This window comes from Canis aureus, chromosome 1 (assembly GCF_053574225.1).
Source record: "Canis aureus isolate CA01 chromosome 1, VMU_Caureus_v.1.0, whole genome shotgun sequence".
NCBI lineage: Eukaryota > Metazoa > Chordata > Mammalia > Carnivora > Canidae > Canis > Canis aureus.
In genome coordinates, this window is record NC_135611.1 from 102,960,368 (window position 1) to 102,979,110 (window position 18,743).

The 18,743-nt window shown below is 55.6% G+C and overlaps 2 protein-coding genes across 8 annotated transcripts; both read left to right on the forward strand.

Moving 5' to 3' along the window:
• The first annotated feature begins 679 nt into the window (after positions 1-679).
• Positions 680-7,671, forward strand: SBK3 (SH3 domain binding kinase family member 3). 5 transcript variants are annotated; one of them, XM_077914150.1, is made up of 5 exons: positions 680-778; positions 1,169-1,243; positions 2,540-2,690; positions 3,203-3,405; positions 5,403-7,671. In XM_077914150.1, the coding sequence occupies exons 1-5, from the start codon at positions 695-697 to the stop codon at positions 6,090-6,092; spliced, it is 1,203 nt and encodes a 400-aa protein (XP_077770276.1). In that variant the 5' UTR covers positions 680-694; the 3' UTR covers positions 6,093-7,671. The 5 variants fall into 5 exon arrangements, with proteins under 5 accessions (XP_077770276.1, XP_077770282.1, XP_077770265.1 ...); XM_077914156.1 differs by having other exon boundaries at positions 777-857; XM_077914139.1 differs by lacking the exons at positions 680-778; positions 1,169-1,243 and adding an exon at positions 1,456-1,905 and having other exon boundaries at positions 3,302-3,405.
• Positions 7,672-8,533: 862 nt separating this feature from the next.
• On the forward strand, positions 8,534-13,429 carry SBK2 (SH3 domain binding kinase family member 2). 3 transcript variants are annotated; one of them, XM_077914173.1, is made up of 4 exons: positions 8,534-8,636; positions 9,576-9,830; positions 11,528-11,730; positions 12,224-13,429. In XM_077914173.1, exons 2-4 carry the CDS (start codon positions 9,578-9,580, stop codon positions 12,884-12,886), a joined length of 1,119 nt encoding a protein of 372 aa, XP_077770299.1. In that variant the 5' UTR covers positions 8,534-8,636; positions 9,576-9,577; the 3' UTR covers positions 12,887-13,429. The 3 variants fall into 3 exon arrangements, with proteins under 3 accessions (XP_077770299.1, XP_077770305.1, XP_077770312.1); XM_077914179.1 differs by having other exon boundaries at positions 8,575-8,693; XM_077914186.1 differs by having other exon boundaries at positions 8,581-8,661.
• The last annotated feature ends 5,314 nt before the right edge of the window (positions 13,430-18,743 follow it).

An 18,743-nucleotide genomic window follows, 5' to 3' on the forward strand; every position in this document is an offset into this window, starting at 1 on the left:
TTAGCTTTTTATGAGGAAAAATGTCCAGCATAACCAAAAATAAAGAGTAAAAGGAATCCCCTTATTTGCACTTTGCAAGGTGAATGCTGTTCCTGTCACAGCATTTCTTTTACCCTACCCTGCACACATTTTTGGATTTTCTCTTGCTGGAATACCTTAAAACAAGCACCAGGCATCATACCATTTCACCCAAAAACATCTCAGGAGGCTGTAATTTACTTTGAAATACTTCATCCCCCCCACCCCAAAGAAAACAGAGATAAAGAGAATATTGGAAAAAGTCAACATGTGAAGTCTGGTCAGCACAATGAAGGGTGGTCACTCTGAGGTTCTTTTGACTTTTCTGCACATTTGCAGAACTTTTCACCATCAAACCCCCCAAAAATCAAAGAGCAAAGGAAGTCCTTTCTCTGTCACCTGCTCTACTGCCTGCCTGCGTTCCCAGGGGCAACATTGTAGCCAATTTCCCCGGGATCCTTCCAGAGTCTGGATAGCATCCTTGCTGTCTTTATTAATAGCAGGGTTGTAGTAGTAGTGAAACCAAATTGGGCAGAACTCAGGGCTATGAGTCACTCAGACCTGGCGCAGGTCCCACCAGACACCTCCTCCTGCTCTGACCTTGGGTAAGGAGATCCCAGATTACAACCTCAGTTTCCTGCTCTGTAAACTGGGGATAAATACCCACTCTTTCTGGATGGCTGGGAGGATCCAGGGCAAAGCCCGATTCCAGCCTTTGCCCAGAAACAGTCTCAGGCCAAGTGCCGAGAACACGAAAGAAGTTATTTTCCTCAATGCATCTTTTGGCTATTAGAGCTCCTGGGTCTGAGGGAGGAGGGGTTAGGGGCCTGGACTCCTGGGTATGACAGAGGGATGCTGGGAACCTGGACTCCTGGGTATGAGGGAGGGGGGCTGGGGGTCTGGGCTCCTGGGTTTGAGGGAGGGGGGCTGGGGTCTAAACTCCTGGGTCTGTGGGAGGGGGGCTGGGGGTCTGGACTCCTGGGTATGAGGGAGGGGGGCTGGGGGTCTGGACTTCAGGGTCTGAGGGAGGAGGGGCTGAGGCCTGGATTCCCGGGTCTGAGGGAGGGGCTGGGACTCTTGGTCAGGGAGGAAGGGTCTGGGGATGGGAATTTGGTGTTACAGAACAGTGCTTTGTGAACTGTCTTCCCAGTTCCAGGAGGCCAGACTCCCATCCCATGGAGGAGGACAGAAAGCATGGACCTCTGGGTCTCCCATCCCATGTAAGGTATGTGAAGGGGCACCGTCTCCCCTTTCTCACTGCCTTCAGGCCTGGCCCTTGGGGGTTCACAATATGTTTTGTCCCCTCTGTCCTGGGACCAGAGCCCAGAGTCCAAGCTGGTCTAAGTTTGGAAGGGGGAGGGAGGGGGACAGCGGGTCAGAGGGGGTGAGGGAGGGGTGGCGGGGGACAGGATGTCTCTGAGCTGTCACACACACCCCGTCTCCGGCCCAGAGAAGGAGGGACAAAGGCTGTGAGAGAGAGTCAGGAACAAAGACAGGAGGAGGGAGACAGAGAGATACTCAGGAGAGCAGGCCAGAGCGAAACCAAGCAGACAAGTAGTAAACGGGGAGGGCAGGGAACAGTGTGGAATATCCTGAGTGACAGATGGTGGGGACAGTGTGAGGATGAGACACAGCATCGGGAGACCCACCAAGAGATCTGAGAGCTGGGACAGGGAGGGTGGTGGAGACAGACAGTGGAAGGAAGATAATCAGGAAGGAGGTGTGGGCCGGGAGATTGACAGGACAGTACAGAGGGACACACAGACACCCGGGCTCACAAGGAGGCAGGAGTCCGGCAGAGGACGGCAGAGAAATCCTCTGGCTCCGACAGGCAGAGGGAGACTGAGGCAGATCCTTCAGATAGGCTTTGTACCTTGGCTCTGTGGGGTGAGGATCTGAGAGGTGCAGCAGGACTTGGTGGGCCTAGTAAGGGGGTGCTCGCTCAGGGGCCAGCTGACGCCAGGGACTCTGAAATGGAGCTCAGGGAGCCCAAGAACCCTGAGGATGGGGACCCAGAGGTGAGAGGTGGGAGACAAGGGAAAGAGAGAGACAGAGAAACAGAGTCAGAAAGAGTCATGAATAGGGACAGTGAACAAACACACAGAGAGAAATGGAGAAGACAGGGAAATAGAGCAACAGCAGAGACCCAGAGTAACACAAACCCGAGAACACAGAGCAAGACCGAAGCCTCCAGGGCAGTGGCCTCAGAAACAGAGTGGGAAGCACAGGGACAGAGTGGACAGTGGGGGTTGTGTCAGCTGAGGAAGCAATTGCAGCAGGGGCCAGGGGCTCCTGGGGGTTCTCACAGAAGGTGGTGGGCAGGGTCTTTGACACAATCACCCCTAACCCTGCCAGGACACAAAAACAGGTGGCCCGAGGCCGGTGAGTCATTGTGACTCATCCTCCTCCCTGAGGACAATGACCCTATCACCCTGGCACCCCAACTCAGTCCTGGGCTGGACCCGCTGTTTGCGGTGGCCCCCACACATACCCCTTCCCCACCTCTGCTCCTTTCCTCCAGGAGGACACAGCTACGGCCCTCCAACGGCTTGTGGAGCTGACAGCCACCAGGGTGACCCCAGTGAGGAATCTGCGTGTCCAGTACCGCCTCATCCGAGAGCTCGGCTCTGGCTCCTATGGCCGCGTACTCCTTGCCCGGCCTCGCCAAGGAGGTGAGTTTGGCCACCCAAGGGCAGACTCCAGAACTTCCCCATAATAGGGTTCTCAGAAGCTACTGAGGCTGGGAACATCCCCAGGAGATGATGGGAATCCTTGACGGGGGCTCTTGGAAAGTTAAGAGCTTTCTGATCTTCTAATAAACAGAGTTAACCCAAAGAAGGTGAGAGCCTTGCTTGAGGTCACACAGCAAAGGAGGAGTGCAACTTGGATTGGAACCCAAGTCACCATGTCACCTACTCTATTCAAGAGAAAACTGAGGCTCAAAGAGGGTCAGGCAGTTGTACAAGGCCACACAGCAGAATAGGGAGTCCTCAGGGAAGGTCACCTTCAACCCCGACTTCACACAAGGACAAACTGGAAGCGGAGAGAGGTCAGGCACTATACCCTGCCACTCTTGTTTTACACACAAAATATCTGAGGTTCCAAGAGGTTGAGCAGTTTGCCTAAGGCCCCACAGCAAGATCAGAGCTCCCTGAGTTCCCTTCTGCACCCATCTCCATGGCAGGTTCTGCTGTGGCTCTGAAGCTCCTGCGTCGGGACTCGGTCCTGAGAAGTACCTTCCTGAGAGAGTTCTGTGTGGGCCGCTGTGTCTCATCACACCCAGGTTTACTCCAGACCCTGGAAGGACCCTTGCAGACCCCCCGACACTTTGCCTTCGCCCAGGAGTACGCACCATATGGGGACCTCAGCGGGATGCTGCAAGAACAGGTGAGGCGGGTAGGGAGCAAAGGTCAGGACTGCTTATCCCATGTACAACTCTGTCCCTACCCCGTTCCTATGTCTAATCCTGACATCCAAATCAGTGCTCAACGTAGCTCTGCTCTAAGCCCCCAGACACCCTCCTTATTTCTCTCTCTCTCTTTTTTAAAGATTTTATTTATTTATTCACGAGAAACACAGAAAGAGAGAGGCAAAGACATAGGCAGAGGGAGAAGCAGGCTCCTTTCAGGGAGCTCAATATGGGACTCGATCCCAGAACTCCAGGATCACACCCTGAGCTGAAGGCAGATGCTCAACCACTGAGCCACTCAGGCGTCCCTTTATTTCTAACTCTTGATGCAATCCTATGCCTAACCCTAACCTAACCCACTCAACCATTCCAACACAAGTTTGCATGGGCACAGGCTTGGAATTGGGGTTGAGAATGAGGTTAGGGGTGGGATTTTAGTTAGCCCTGGGATTGGGAGCATGGTCATGGGTGAAGTTGAGTGAGTTGATTATAGATTGGTAGTGGGTGTGAAAAGCATGGATGAAGTTGCAGAGTGAGACAGGGATGGTTAAGGGTAAGTATATGGAATAAGTTGAAGATTGGCTGTAATGAAGTTCTTTTTGGTGAGAAGACCAGGTGAAGACTGAATCCATGAAATTCTGAGAGTACATGAGTTTGGAGACTAGGGGTGGGGCCATCTTTAGAAATAGTTTTTTTTTTTTTTTTTAAGATTTCATTTATTTATTCATGAGAGACACGGAGAGAAGGTAGAGACATAGGCAGAGGGAGAAGTAGGCTCCTTGCAGGGAGCCCGATGTGGGACTCCATCCCGGAATCTGGGACCACGCCCTGAGCCGAAGGCAGACGCCCAATTGCTGAGCCACCCAGGTGTCCCTAAAGAAATAAATTTTTTTAAAATTTTTGATTTATTTATGATAGTCAGAGAGAGAGAGAGGCAGAGACACAGGCAGAGGGAGAAGCAGGCTTCATGCACCGGGAGCCCGACGTGGGACTCGATCCCGGGTCTCCAGGATCGTGCCCTGGGCCAAAGGCAGGCGCCAAACCTCTGCGCCACCCAGGGATCCCCAGTAAATAAATTTTGGATTTGAGATAGGGTTGGAGATAAACAGAGGGGAATAAAGAAGGGAGGGAGATAGATGAATGGGTAGAGATAGATGGATGGATGGAAAGATGGGTGGATGGGTGGATTGATGGGTGGGTGGATGGGTGGATAGACAGATAGATGGAAAGATGGGTGGATGGGTGAGTGGGTGGATGGAAAGATGGGTGGAATGGTTGGTGGGTGAGTGGATGGATGGATGGAAAGATGGGTGGATGGTGGATAGATGAAAAGATGGATTGATGGGTGGGTAGATGGATGGCTGGCTGGATGGAATGCATGGTAGCTAAATGGAAGGAAGCAAGGAAGAATTAATGGATAGATTTTGGATATTAAATAATTGAAAACATTATTGGGTTTCTGACTGGCTGGTAGAATGGATGTTAAGCAGAAACCCTGTTGTGTAGACTGCTGAATGGATGAGTGGTTTGATGGATGGATTGCTGTCTAGCTGCCTAGCTAGCTGGATGGATAGATTTATCAATCCAATGATGAAGTCAGTAAAATGACTTCAGAATGGTGTGTGAGTTAGAGACCAAGGAACAAAAATTAGGATTAAGTATGAGATTTGGGTTCCCATTGGAGATCTGGGTGATCAGGCAAGAGATAAGAAATGTGAGGAGGGGATTTGAGTGTTAGCGTGAGGAGAAAGCTTGGTGGAAGCTAAAAGAGCTTCTGATTCAGTCTGGAGTTCCAGTGACAACATACTGGGGGCTGGAGTGCAGAGTTAGCAGCAGGTTGTGGCTGAGGTTGATCTGGAGAAGGCTGAGGGACACTAGAGGTAGCCATTGGTCTGAGGTTCTGAATTCTTGAGCCCTAAGAAACGAACTAAAGAAGGAGCCAAGGCACCTGACCTTCATCTCTCCTTGACTCCAGGGCCTCCCAGAGCTTCTGGTGAAGCGGGTGATGGCCCAGCTGGCTGGAGCCCTGGACTTTCTCCACAGCCGGGGGCTGGTCCATGCAGATGTCAAGCCAGACAATGTTCTGGTCTTTGACCCCGTCTGCAGCCGTGTGGCCCTAGGTGACCTGGGTCTGACTCGGCCTGAGGGGAGTGCGACCCCTGCACCACCAGGGCCACTGCCCTCTGCCCCCCCAGAGCTCTGCCTCCTGCTGCCACCTGATACCCTGCCCCTGCGACCAGCTATGGACTCCTGGGGCCTGGGGGTGCTTCTCTTCTGCACTGCCACTGCCTGTTTCCCTTGGGATGTAGCACTGGCCCCTGACCCTGAATTTGAGGCCTTTGCTGGCTGGATGACCACCAGACCCCAACCACCACGACCACCCTCACCTTGGGACCAGTTTGCACCCCCAGCCCTGGCATTGCTCCAGGGGCTTCTAGACCTGGATCCTGAGACTAGGAGCCCCCCACTGGCTGTCCTGGACTTCTTGGGGGATGACTGGGGTTTAGAGAGGAACAGAGAGGGATCTGGGGGCTGGGGGGTTACATCTAGTGAAGATGGGGAGGAGGAGGAAGAGCAGGAAGCAACCCTAGAGGAGTGGACAGAGGAGGAAGAGGAGGATGACAAAGATGGCAGGAGGATGGGGACAGATAGGGGATCTCCCTGACCAGGTGATGGGACAAGTGGTCAGAGCCTGGGCCAACGGCCCCTCCCCCAGCACCCGCCCTCCCCGTCCTGGCCACCTGGATGGAGACAGCTGCTCCCAGGAGGACAGAGATGGAACACGTTGCACTCTCCGTGCTGAGGGCTGGACTGCGATACACAATGCCCCTCTCAACTGAAGACATGGGAGTCCTCCTCCCTCAGACCTGGGAGTCCAGGACCCCAGCTCCTCCTCCGTCAGATCCTGGAGTCCAGGGCTCCTGCCTTCTCCTCTGTCAAGGACTCTGCCTCTTCCTTCTGCTGTGAATATGTCTGCTTGAAGGAAGGCACTGCTTCCCCTACAGATGCATTTCCTCGGTGCAGGCACATGCTAAGTGCCTATCTTGGAGTTCTGATGGGGTCACTCCTCACTGAGACCTGGTTGACTCTCACTGTCCACGGCACTAAATCTGGGCTTTCAAGATCCAGCACCATAGAAACCTCACCCTCTACCTCTTCCATTTCCCTGTGCTCCAGGAAAGTGGAGTGACATTGGGAAGTCATTCATCCTTTCTGGACCACCCCCCCCCACACACACACACACGCACACATTTTCCTGCCAGCAGTCATCTGCAAATCCAGTGTCCTCCTCTGAGAATGTGTTTCTCATAGCTCCATGCCTCTGAGACGTGGCCTGTCCCCAGGCCCTTGGGATCTTGTACCCAGATGATCTATGTCTCCCATCTTTTTCGGCCTCACCTGTCCACCTGTTCAGGACAGCCTCTGTTTTTTTTTTTTTTTTTAAATTTTTTTTTTTTTATGATAGTCACACAGAGAGAGAGAGAGAGGCAGAGAGACATAGGCAGAGGGAGAAGCAGGCTCCATGCACCGGGAGCCCGATGTGGGATTCGATCCCGGGTCTCCAGGATCGCGTCCTGGGCCAAAGGCAGGCGCTAAACCGCTGCGCCACCCAGGGTTCCCCAGCCTCTGTTTTTTTCTCATTTCGACATCCTTTCAGTTCTTCTTGCACATGACAAGTGCCCCGTGCCAGCTTCCAATCAGCCTGGACCACCAAGGTGTGTGATCTTCCCAGCTTTGTGGGCCTCGGAGCCAGCTTTCCATGCTGGTACGGATGAGCTGATACTCACCTGCTCCAGCTCGGAGCCGTCACACCGCCCCACACAGCCCCACACCGCCACCTCCAGCTCAGAGCAGGACATTTTACATCTGCGGAGCAGGGGCGGCAGGCATCTGACGACATGGCCCCATCCCCAGCACAGGGTCGGGGACAGGGAACTGCTCCCTCCAGGGGAGTCTGTCCTATGTACTTTCTAGACTTAAAAATGTGGGTTCACTAAAGCACAGTGGGGCACCCTGGATCAGACCCTGGGAGAGCAGAAGGTTGTTGGCAGAAGCACTGGTAAGACAGGCAGGGTCTAGTGTCTGACACCATTTCTTTGTTTGGACAAACATGCCATTGGCTGCGTGAGATACGAACCTGTTGGGGAGCTGGGGACGGCCTGGCAGTTCTCTGCACAATCCTTCCAGCTGTTCTGGAAATCAATAATTATTCTGAAATAAAAGGTTTATTCTTTAAAAATTAAGTGTGTTCACAGTCGTCATCTTACTGTAACCGCAGGAGGGGATGCATCATTCCAGGCCCACAGCCTCTCCTCCATCAGACCCAGGGGTTCCCGCCTATCCCTCCCACCAACTCTGAAGTCTGCAGACTCCGAACTCGGACCTCCCCTCCCCACTCCTCCCAGTTGCTCCACCACCTGCTTCCCCTCTGCCCCAAGTCTGAGATCATCTCTCACTGCATCGTTCTGGAATCTGGTTGTCTCATCCTTTCTCCAAACAGGACCCCAGTGTCCCATCCCCTGGACACCCCTCGTGGAACACTTGTGTCTGACCTGTTAATGGGGCATTGATGGGGCAGCTGGGTGGGGTCAAGGCAGGGACAAACTAGAGAAGTGATTTCATCTTCTACAAGGGCCTGGACTCCTGGTCTGAGGGAGGAGGGGCTGGGGGCCTGGACTCCTGGAAAGGGGCTGGGGGCCTGGACTCCTGGAAAGGGGCTGGGGGCCTGGACTCCAGGGTCTGAGGGAGGAAGGGGCTGGGGAACCTGGATTCCAGGGTCTGAGGGAGGAGGGCCTGGGGGTCTGAACTCCTGGGTCTGAGGGAGGAGGGGCTGGGGAACCTGGACTCCAGGGTCTGAGGGAGGAGGGCCTGGGGGTCTGAACTCCTGGGTCTGAGGGAGGAGGGGCTGGGGGCCTGGACTCCCGGGTCTGAGGGAGGACGGGGCTGGGGCCTGGACGCCTGGGTCTGAGAATGGACGGGGCTCTGGGGCCTAGGTCTGCGACATTATTTCTGGCGGTAGCCAGTTCTAGGAGTCAACACACGATGTCGCTCTGGCCCTAGTGGGGTGGAAGGGGCGGGGCTGGGGCGGGGCTTAAGACCCCCTAGGTGGGGGCGGGGTCTGCTCCTGGGCAGGCCTCTGCTGGCATGGGATCTAGTGCTGGGCACTGACCACGGCAGGCAGCGAAGGGTCAGGCAAGCTTTGGAGGAGGTGAGGTTTGGAGGCCGGAGCCCAGGTCAGGAGGAGGCAAGGGTTAAACAGCCTGAGGTGGGCACCACCTGATAGTGAAGCCGCACAGCTGGCCAAAGTCCTGGGATCCTCAGAGGGAGGCTGTTGACTGGTTGAGTGTTAGGGAAACAGAGTCTGGGAGTCATGAGATGTGTGAGTTGTGTAAGGTTCCAGGAGAGGGACTGGCTAATGGTCCAGACTGCTGGTCTGATGGAGGAGGGGCTGGGGGACTGGGTCTGAGGGAGGAGGGGCTGGTGGTCCAGACTCCTGGGTCAGAGGGAGGAGGGGGTGGGGGACCTGCACACTAGGGTCTGAGGGAGGAGGGACTGGGGGCCTGGACTCCTGGGTCTGAGGGAGGAGGGGCTGAGGCTGTAGGAGGTGGACCTAGGACCTAGGACCTAGGACTTGGCACTCCCAAGTGCTTCCTCCCATCCAGGTCCCAGGCGTCCCCCAAGGCCTGGTGTGCACAGCCGCCCTCCCCAGCCCCTGGAGGCAGAGAGCACCTGTTTGCTCTTAGGAGAAAGAGGCTACTCATCCACCCCCAGGGCCCAAGTCTGTTTGCTTTGGAAACAAGGTGGGGGGGTGTCTGGAGTTATCTGGTTCATCTTTCACCCTTGGGCCATTGGGTGGTGCCAGGATGTGGGGGCGGGGGCAAGAGACATCTGTGACCTTAGGCTTGACCTCACCCCATCCAGCAACTGGTCTTCCCACTCTTCAGACACCTCTAACAAAGAGGGAGACTGAGTCACAATGTTAAGTGCTAATGAGCCCCCAGCCCTTCCTCCCTCAGACCCAGGATTCCAGGCCCCCAGCCCCCTCCTCCCTCAGACTCAGGAGTCCAGGCCCCCAGCGCCGCCTCCCTTGGGACCCAGGCCTAGCAGGACCTGGGCCCTGGGTCACTGTCTCTACTCTGCCCTGCAGAGATGCCCGGCAGACAGTCAGAGGAGGAACAGGTGGAGGCAGGGGCTGCTGAAAACGTGGCTGAGGAGAACCTAGGGGGCCTCACGGCAGAGGAGCTGCGGCAGGGCCAGGAGGCAGCCCTGGAGCTAGAGGACATGATGGCGCTAAGTGCCCAGACCCTGGTCCAAGCCGAGGTGGATGAGCTCTACCAGCAAGTTCGTCCCCTGGGCCAGGGCCGCTTTGGCCGGGTCCTGCTGGTCACCCATCGTCAGAAAGGTACCCGGGCCTGGAGACAGATGCAGGAGGGTCAGTGGGTGGGGGGTGGGCCAGGACAGATGCCGACCAAGGTGCAGGAGTCTAAACATGAATCAAGTGTTGCCTCTGCTCCTTCTGGGCTGTGTGTTCTTGGGAATCTCCCCTATCCTCTCTGAGCCTCAGCCTCCTCATTCAAAAATGTGGGTGATGATTCCTTCTATGTAAAAACTGTGATTCTCCAAGCATTTGTACATGGGTCTAGTTGCCTGTGAGAAAGGGGACTGAGTCCCCTCCCCCATAGCCCTGATGTGTGGCTAGCTTAGCGGTCACCATGGGGATGATTCGGAGCCATGGCCTCTGCCAGACACTTAGCAAGACCAGTGCATGTGGCTGTGCAGCACATGGTCCCCCCACTCATACTTTCCTGCCAAGTGTGCACACATCCTCTGTTCCTCCCCTGAGACAGGCATAGTATGGATGGAACTCAGAGCCACAGTCATCTCAGGACACTCCTAACAAGGCCACCTTGGGGGCTCTGCCCTGTCCTGAGTGGTTCGTGCTTGGAACCCAGAGCTGAATGCGTGAGGCATGCCTTCAAGGAGGAGCTCCGGCGTGGACAGGGAAAGTGCCAGTGTGCTCAGACTGCCACAGCAAAGCCCACTCACTGTGGAGGCTGACATTGAGACCTTTGTTTTTTCGTGGTCCTGGATGGAGGCCGGAAGTCCGGCTCCAGGTGTGGGCAGGGCTGCTTCGCCCAGGGCCTCTCTCGTCCCGTCCCGTTGTGTTCACATGGCATTTCTGGGTCCAGTTTCCTCTTTTTGTGAGGACACCAGTCACAGAGGACCAGGGTTAGCCCATCCTGTAGTGACCTCATGTTAGCACTTCCAAGACTCTGTCTCCAAATAGTTATATTCTGCAGAACTGGCAGTGAGGACTTCCACATGTGGATTTGGAGAGGCACAGTTCAGACCACATCAGAGACAGATGCCAAGAGCAAGAGATCCAGATGCAGGTCATCACAGGACTTGGGGGCATAAGCAATAAAGAGGGGAATAAGGCTATGCTTCCTTCAGCCTCTGGATGCCGGTCCCTGGGCTGGGAGGTGCCAGGGCCAAGAGCTCACAGCAGAGGGACAGATGCCATCAAACAGAAGGTGGCATGTGCCATGATGGCGGAAGTCCAGGGCGTCCCAGATGCTTAGGAAAGGCGCTGGTGCATCCAGCTGGGGAATGGAAGGAAAATAGTCAGTGTTTCAGAGGAGGAGGTGACCTTTTTCCATCACTCACTCCTTCCTGATGAGGAAGGTGAGCAGGTGAAGAAAGCAGAGTTCCTGCCTCCAGGGCACTTACACTCCAGGACATCATTTGCATAATGATTCCTTGATAGGATCAAGTCCCCAGGACAGGGCATCTTTTCTGCTACTGCCTTCACAGTGGCTTTTGGGCAAACGTGAGGTCATTTGAAGTTACCCTTCCATCTGCTCCAAGACAGCAGAGCCAAACTCACCAAATGCTGCATTATTATTATTATTAATTACCACTGTCAGTGTTTTCGTGGCCACGCTGTGTTTCTGGTAGTGCAGCAGGGAGGCAGGGTTTGGAGGAGGTGGCGAGGGCGTGTGGAAAAGAGCCCAGGTTGGGGAGGGATGGGGGGAGGGGAGCGGACAGGGAGGCCCTTGGCTCTCACACTCCCTCTGCACCTGCCCCTGCTGCCCCCAGGCACTACTCTGGCACTGAAGCAACTCCCAAAGGCCTCCACTTCTCTCCGTGGTTTCCTGTACGAGTTCTGCGTGGGCCTCTCATTGGGCGCGCATTCAGCTATAGTAGCGGCCTACGGCATTGGCATCGAGTCAGCTGACTCCTACAGCTTCTTGACGGAGCCTGTCCTGTATGGGGACCTCATCACCTTCATCCAGCCCAAGGTGGGTAGGTGAGCAGGCCCCTGCGGGCCCCTCATTGGGCCTCTCTGGAGTTCGCCGACACCACAGAACCAACACTATACCCTAGTGAGATTTGCCTGGCCCCGTGGATTCCCCCCAGACCTCACTGAGGTTCAGTGGGCCTCAAGGGGATCACACTAGACCTCCCCAGGGTTCACAGTGCCTCATAGGGTCCCCCTAGCCCTCTCAGGGTCATACTAACCCTCAGAGGGTCATACTGGGTCTCACAGGGTCTGCCTGGTGCTCACAGGGTCCCATTGGCCCTCAGAGGGTCCCACTGGCCCTCAGTGGATCCCACTAGCCCTCACAGGGTCCCACTGGCCCTCAGGGGGGTCCCACTGGACCTCCCCATGGCACGTCTGTGGAGGCCCTTCATCCTCCTGGGCTCCCCAGGACTGAGGAGCAGCTCTGTGGCCTCAGCCCTGGGCCAGCTGCCCAGGGAGGGGCAGAAGGCCCTGATGCCACTCCCCCACAGGTGGGCCTCCCGCAGCAGGCAGTCCAGCGCTGTGCGGCCCAGCTGGCCTCGGCCCTGGAGCACATTCACTCCCGCGGCCTGGTGTACCGGGATATCAAGCCGGAGAACGTGCTGGTGTGTGACCCAGCCTGCCGGCAGGTCAAGCTCACCGACTTCGGCCACACAAGGCCCCGGGGGACTCTGCTGCGCCTGGCAGGGCCACCCATCCCCTACACGGCCCCTGAGCTCTGCTGCCCCCCGCCCCTCCCCGAGGGCCTGCCCATCCAACCTGCCCTGGACGCTTGGGCGCTGGGGGTCCTGCTCTTCTGCCTCCTCACTGGCTACTTCCCCTGGGACCAGCCCCTGGCTGAGGCCGACCCCTTCTACGAGGACTTCCTCATGTGGCAGGCGTCCCGCCAACCCGAGGACCGTCCTCAGCCCTGGTTCGGCCTGACGCCTGTGGCAGACAGTCTCCTGTGGGGGCTGCTGGACCCTCACCCCCGGAAGAGGTGCTCTGTGAGCTCCATTCGGGGCTACCTAGGGCGTCCCTGGAGGCAGCGGAAGGAGGAAGCTGAAGAGGGGGAGGAGGGGGGCAAGGAGGAGGATGGAGAGTTGGGGGGACAGCCCGAGCCCACCTTGGCTGTGGAGACTCAGGAAGGGAACTGGGTGGGCCCTACCTCCTGAGGTCACCTCTGCCTTCTTGAGGGGGCTTTTTGGCTCCTCCTTTGCCCATTTTCTCCTTTATACCTTCCTTACTTCCCACAAGGGCATCCTGTGTCCCTCCCATGGCCTGGGGGGTGGGGGTCGGGCAGAGACCACTGCATGTCTCTTCTGCATCCTTGTCCTCCCCAGGGCTTTGGCACCTGCTGTTCGTCCCCTTGCCTGCAGTCTTGTGGCTCCCTCCTTTGCCTCCCGCACACCATGGATGCCTCCACATCACCTGCTCTGTGAGGCCTGCCCTCAGCATGCATGAGGCCCCAAGCAAGTCCCCACTGCCCTCATGCTCCCGGTGCTAAGCACCCCCCCCCCCCGCCCCCGCGTGATGCTCCTCCCTTTCCAGCTGTCCTGGTAGGCCCCTATGGATCCTCCATGCACCCTGCTGTTGGGGTAGGGACCTGGTCTGTCCTGTGAGGTGCCTTCCTGTAGCTGGAGCAGTCCTGACCCAAGGGAAGGAAGGGGCCAGGAAACATTTGCTCAATAAATGAACCCATCTGGTTTTGTGCTGCTGCCTCTGTGTCCCTGTCTGGCCTCCCTGGTGGGTTTCTTTCTCCTCAGCCTGTGTCTTCCGCCCACATGCCTGGCCGTCGCCCTCGTGATAATGTGCCCTCTCTTCTCTCACCCAACTTCATCTGGTACTTGGGCCTCCATGATGCAGCTGGTCTGCCAGCTTGGGGAAGAGGAGGACAGTGTACATGGGTGGACACTGGACAGCGTGTCGTCAGGAAGAGAGATGGAGCACGTGGCAGAAAATGGTCCCATGGTGTGGCCACACTGCATGCCAGAAGCTGGCCGCGGGGTGTTTGTGAGCATGTGCTGCTGGTTGTCAGGACGGTGTGAGCTCGTTTCCGCATGGACCAGTGTGTGGGCAGAGGCACTGAGCATCAACGCTGTCCATGCATAGCAGCTTCGGCTGGACTGGAGTGTGAATTTCTACACTTTTGTGTGTCCATGAGTGTCTGAGCCCATGAGTATGCAGGAGTAAGGGTGCGTGGGGGAGAGATGGTGAAGGTGTGACTGTGTCTCACTGTGTGGATGACATGATTGTGTGTGTCTGAGTGTTGTGTGTAAGGGGACAGCATGGAAGTTTGCGGGCACCTTGCTCTGTGTGTGTGGACGTCAGGCCCGTGTTTGTGCGTCCAGGAGACCGTGAGTATGTGTGTGTAGCAGAAGGAGGAATGTCACCCAGGCGCCGCTGCCAGTCACCAGCTGGGCCCGTCTCTCCTTCACACCTTCCCCCCTCACCCTGGCCCCTTCTTGGCAGCTGCCCTGTTTGCAAACACTCTGTCTTCCTCTCCTCGCCTTCTTTGGCCACCAGCCCAGAGCAAGGCTACAACTCAGAGCTGGATCAAGTGTCACTCTCTCCCAGGCCCCTACTACCCCCTACAGTGCCCCTGCCGTGGCCTCCTGAGTGTTGCCTGGACTGGGGAGGGGGGGTGTTAACAGCATCTGTGCAGTGACCCCAAAGACCTTTGAATCTAGTTTCAATCCAGAGGACTAGGGACACTGGCCCCTGTCCTGGGCAATCCAGGTGAGCTTCCTGGAGTAGGGGGTCATTGTAGAGAACAATATAGGGAGGTAAGTGTGGGGAACATGATCAGAACCTCCTGCCATCTTATCTGTGAATCTGAAATAGCCATAGGGCCAGAGCCCAGAGCCATAGGGCCAAGAATGTGTCCCCAAAAAGCTGGAGGCCGCCAGGGCAGGGTAGAGCTGAAAAGAGGGAAGTGTAGATGGGCAGGGGCAGGCAGGGGCAGAGGAGTCTGCAGAGGGTGTTAACTGGTGGCAGCAGCTGAGGATTAACTGGGAGGTGATAATGACCCAGTGAGGGGCCCCAGGGCAGCCAACAAAAGTTCCCAGGCAGGGCCTGAAGGGGGCAGGAGCAGTGCTAATTAAGTATTCATTACTTAATTAAAACTTAATACTAATCATAATACTTAACACCAACAAAGCACTTTGCTCCTTGAGCAGCCCCCCTGGCATACACATCTGCTCACTTCCTAGGATCCTCCTCATTTCATGGGTGGGGGCTGTGGGGGCCACAGGTGCTGCTTGGGCAGCCAAGGTAGTGCCTGATCTCCTACTGCGGGGTAGGGGCAGGAGCAGAGCTGGGATTCAAACCCAGATTGGGTCCCGCCCAGGCTCCATGCTATTTAACTTCAGGGTGTCCCACTGCCATCCATGGCCGAAGGGGTCTCACACGGGGGGTGGGGGTGCATGTGAGGGGATGCATATTAGTATACCCATGCGTGTGAGTGTGCAAGGCTGAGCGTGTGTGTGCATGAGGGGCTGTAAGGTGGCCATCCCCCCCCCCCCCCCCCCCGGGAAGACACAGGTGTTGGGGAAGGTAAACCAGGGAGACAAAAGAGGGGGATCTCAGAAGCCTCCAGACCCACTTAGGCATGCTAGTGAGAACATGGAGAGGCTGGGACCCTCCTTGTGCAGCACTGGGGGGCTGAGAATGAAATAAATGGTGCAGCCACCATGGGAGACAGGCTGGCATTCTGTCAGAACGTTAGACACAGAATCACCACGTAGCCCAGCAATTCCGCTCCCAGGTTTGTGCCCACGAGCAGTGGAAGCAAGCATCCACAGATATTCATAGTGACATTACTCACAATAACCAACACATGGAGACAACCCAAATGTCCATCAGCAGCTGAGCAGGGAAACACAAGGCGGTCCATCCAGACTCTGGAATACTACTGGGCCACGGAAAGGAAGGAAACACTGACACATGGCACATGGCAAGTGGGCCTCCCAAACACCATGGGATGAGAGAGAAGCCAGTGGTGGAGGATGATCCATTGTAGGACTCCATTTTGGAAATATCCAGAACAGGCAAATCTACAGAGAAGGAAAGGCTACTGTCTGCTGGGGGTGGGGCTGTCGGGGAGAGCTGAGGAATGGCTGCTAAGGGGCCTGGCTTTCCTTCTTGGGTGTGGTGATGGTGGTAGAATTGCTCTAAAATTAGATTGTGGTGAGTGTTGCACAACTCTGTCAATATATTAAAAACCACTGAATTGTACATGGGAGAAGGGTGAATTTCATGGCATGTGGATTTCATCTCAATGAGGCTAAAAAGCCACAAAACAGACATTTCCAAGGTTCTCATGCCTTGATCAGTTTCTTTCCTTCTCTGGGCCTCCGAATTCCTAACCAGGAGAAAAGAGAAAACCCTGTCCTCCTTCTAATAGCTCTGAATTAATCACAAACCAAGCCCTAGATGCAAGACCCACTCCTTACTCCTCCCTCCGTTTTACAGAAAAGACCACTGAGGCCCCAGTGGGGAGGAACCTACTTTCTGAAGACCTGCAAGTCTAAAGATAGAAGAGTCTGAGTTCAAATGCAGCTCTGGCCTGATTCCAAAGTCTTTGCTTTTCTCCCCAGCCCAGTACCTCTAAAATGTACCTGGGCTGGTGGTCACCAAGGAAGCTCCGCTCCCCCAGCTGGGGAACCCCGAACTTGCAAGCAGTACCATATGGGGTTTCTTGTTCCCAAAAAAGTTTTTCCTTCATCTCTCCCTTTCTGCCATTTGTTATTGAATGCCATGCCCTGGCCTGGATCTAGAGCATAGAGCCTCTCACTGAGAGACCCTCACAGGGGATGAGGCCGGGCATCCAGCCACCAGAACTCACATCAGGGAAACGACATTTCATGAGCCTGGGCTCCAGGCACCCAGAACATGCTTCTATCCCATCGACTTCATGTAGAAAACACAGAATCAAAAATCACGAAGAGCGTCAGGACCTGTTAGGGCAGAGTGTTAAACTAACCCAGCTGCACCCACCCTGCCATCCTGCTTGCAGCGGGGAAGGAGCTTGCCCTGGGCCAGAGGGGGCCAGCCTGGCAAGGCCTCTACAAACAAGCAGTTCTGTGCTAGTACATAGATAAAGCAAATGGCTTGAGCAGCACTTCTCAGACGTGAACAGCAGCCAACCGTAAATCACCTGCTGCCTCGTTAAAACGCAGGTTTTGATCCTATGGGTCTGAGGCAGTGCTGGTGAGGCAGGGGTCGCAGTTGCTGGTACAAAGGACATAGAGTACTGCCCTGGCATCCTAGCAAAACTCTCATTAACGCTAACCATTTGTCCGCTGGATATTTTGGGGTTTTCTACATGGACAGTTGTATCACCCACAGGAAAAGACAGATCTGTGTCTTTCTTTCCACCCTTCCTGTGATTGAGGAAGTCCCCCCTTCCCCTACTCTGCTAGGAAGGTATGTGTGTGTGCACGCACGAGCATGTGTCAACCGTGGACGGGTGTTTAATTTTGTCAACTGTTTTTTCTGCTAGGCCTCTGCAGCTACTGTTCTGGGCTTGTTGCAAGCTGGCAGGCACAGGAGAGGGCTCAGCTGTCCCTCGGGAGGTATCTGGGTCAGGGCCAGCAGTAGGTGGGGGCTGGCCACCACCCTGGCCCTGGGCCCTGGGGCCAGATGTTTGGGCTTAGCTGCCTGGCCAAGCAGGGATAGAGTGACCGGATAATTAAGCACCGCTTCTTTGGGGCTGGCAGAAGGCAGCAGAGGGTGGAGGGACCTGGGGCCAGGGTGCCCAACAGCCATCCCCCCTCAACTCTGGCTCATAGACAGGGGTCTAGAGCCTAAACCCCCAGTGGGGCCCTCTGGGGGAGAACCAGAGTTGGGGTGCATCTGCTCCCAACTGCAAATGGGAAAGTAGAACTTTGGCCTACAGGTTGGTGTGCTGTCCTCTGAGCCCCTGACTGCCTAGGAGGGCAAGGGGCAGGCAGGCAGGGGCCCCCTCAGCCCTCCCCGTTTACCAGTCAGCAGTTTTTTTAAGTCTGGGGCTTAGTAAGACCCAGGGAACAGGATTCTGTGCGTGTTCCTTTGCCTGTTGGCGGAGGCAGACAGTCCATCTATCAGGACCCCCAGACATTATCCCTCCCTGCCCCCAACAAGTAACTGGACCCTGCTGGCCTTTGCAGGACTGCGGGGGCGCCAGCTCCATGACCTTCCAGGACCTCTGAGCCAGGCTTCAGACTGAGGAGAGGAGGAGGAGGGAACGGTCTCCTGTCTGAGGCCACAGTAATCGAAATTGGAGCTGGGGGTCTTCTAAGACGGCCCCCAGTTTACAGGCAGAGATCCAGAGAGGGGAAGGGGCCCACTCAAGGTCACTCAGAGAGGAGCCGTCATGGGAGTCTTAATGTAGAACCTCAGGGCAAGATCATATGCCTCATATTATTCTGGGTTTGAGTTCCCATGCTGCTGTGTGACCTTAGGCAAGGAACTTTCCCTCTCTGAGCTTCAAGGTCTTTTCTGAAATGGGAATCAAGTGCCCCCCTCAAAGGGCTGTAGAGAGGATGAGTGTTACCGTGTTAAGAGGCCACACTGGGTCAGGTGCAGGGAAGCAGTCAATAAGTGATCATGAATATTCTTGTTAACTGAGCACATGATCTGCTGAGCTCTGTCCTTCCCACACTATCTCATCTAATCCTCACAACTATCACCACCCCAGAGGCAGGCACTATTACTATCCCCATATACCTGGGGGGAGACTGAGGTTCAGGGAAAAGAAACAAACCACCAGAGTCCCACCGCCTGGACATGGTCTGGAGTCCAGGATAGTCTGACTTCTGAGCAAGATCACAGGGTACTGATCATGGCTCCACTACATGTTCCCTGGGTGACCTGGGACCTCAGTGTCCTGATCTGTAAAATGGAAATAAATACATAACAGCTATCACAGAACGAGCACTTATTGACAGCCAGGGTCTGTGCTAAGCTCTCTTACATGTGTATTAATTTATCAGTTAATCGGCACAGCGAACCGTGAAGTTTGTTCTTATGATCCCCTTTCAAGGCTGGAAA

Excerpts from the sequence above, each read along its gene's own strand:
- SBK2 (XM_077914173.1), top strand. The coding sequence starts at position 9,578 with ATGCCCGGCAGACAGTCAGAGGAGGAACAGGTGGAGGCAGGGGCTGCT. Across the intron at positions 9,831-11,527 it reads GGTCACCCATCGTCAGAAAG|GCACTACTCTGGCACTGAAG; the intron begins GTACCCGGGCCT and ends TGCTGCCCCCAG. Across the intron at positions 11,731-12,223 it reads TCACCTTCATCCAGCCCAAG|GTGGGCCTCCCGCAGCAGGC; the intron begins GTGGGTAGGTGA and ends ACTCCCCCACAG.
- SBK3 (XM_077914130.1), top strand. The coding sequence starts at position 1,642 with ATGAGACACAGCATCGGGAGACCCACCAAGAGATCTGAGAGCTGGGAC. Across the intron at positions 2,691-3,202 it reads TGCCCGGCCTCGCCAAGGAG|GTTCTGCTGTGGCTCTGAAG; the intron begins GTGAGTTTGGCC and ends TCTCCATGGCAG. Across the intron at positions 3,406-5,402 it reads GCGGGATGCTGCAAGAACAG|GGCCTCCCAGAGCTTCTGGT; the intron begins GTGAGGCGGGTA and ends CCTTGACTCCAG.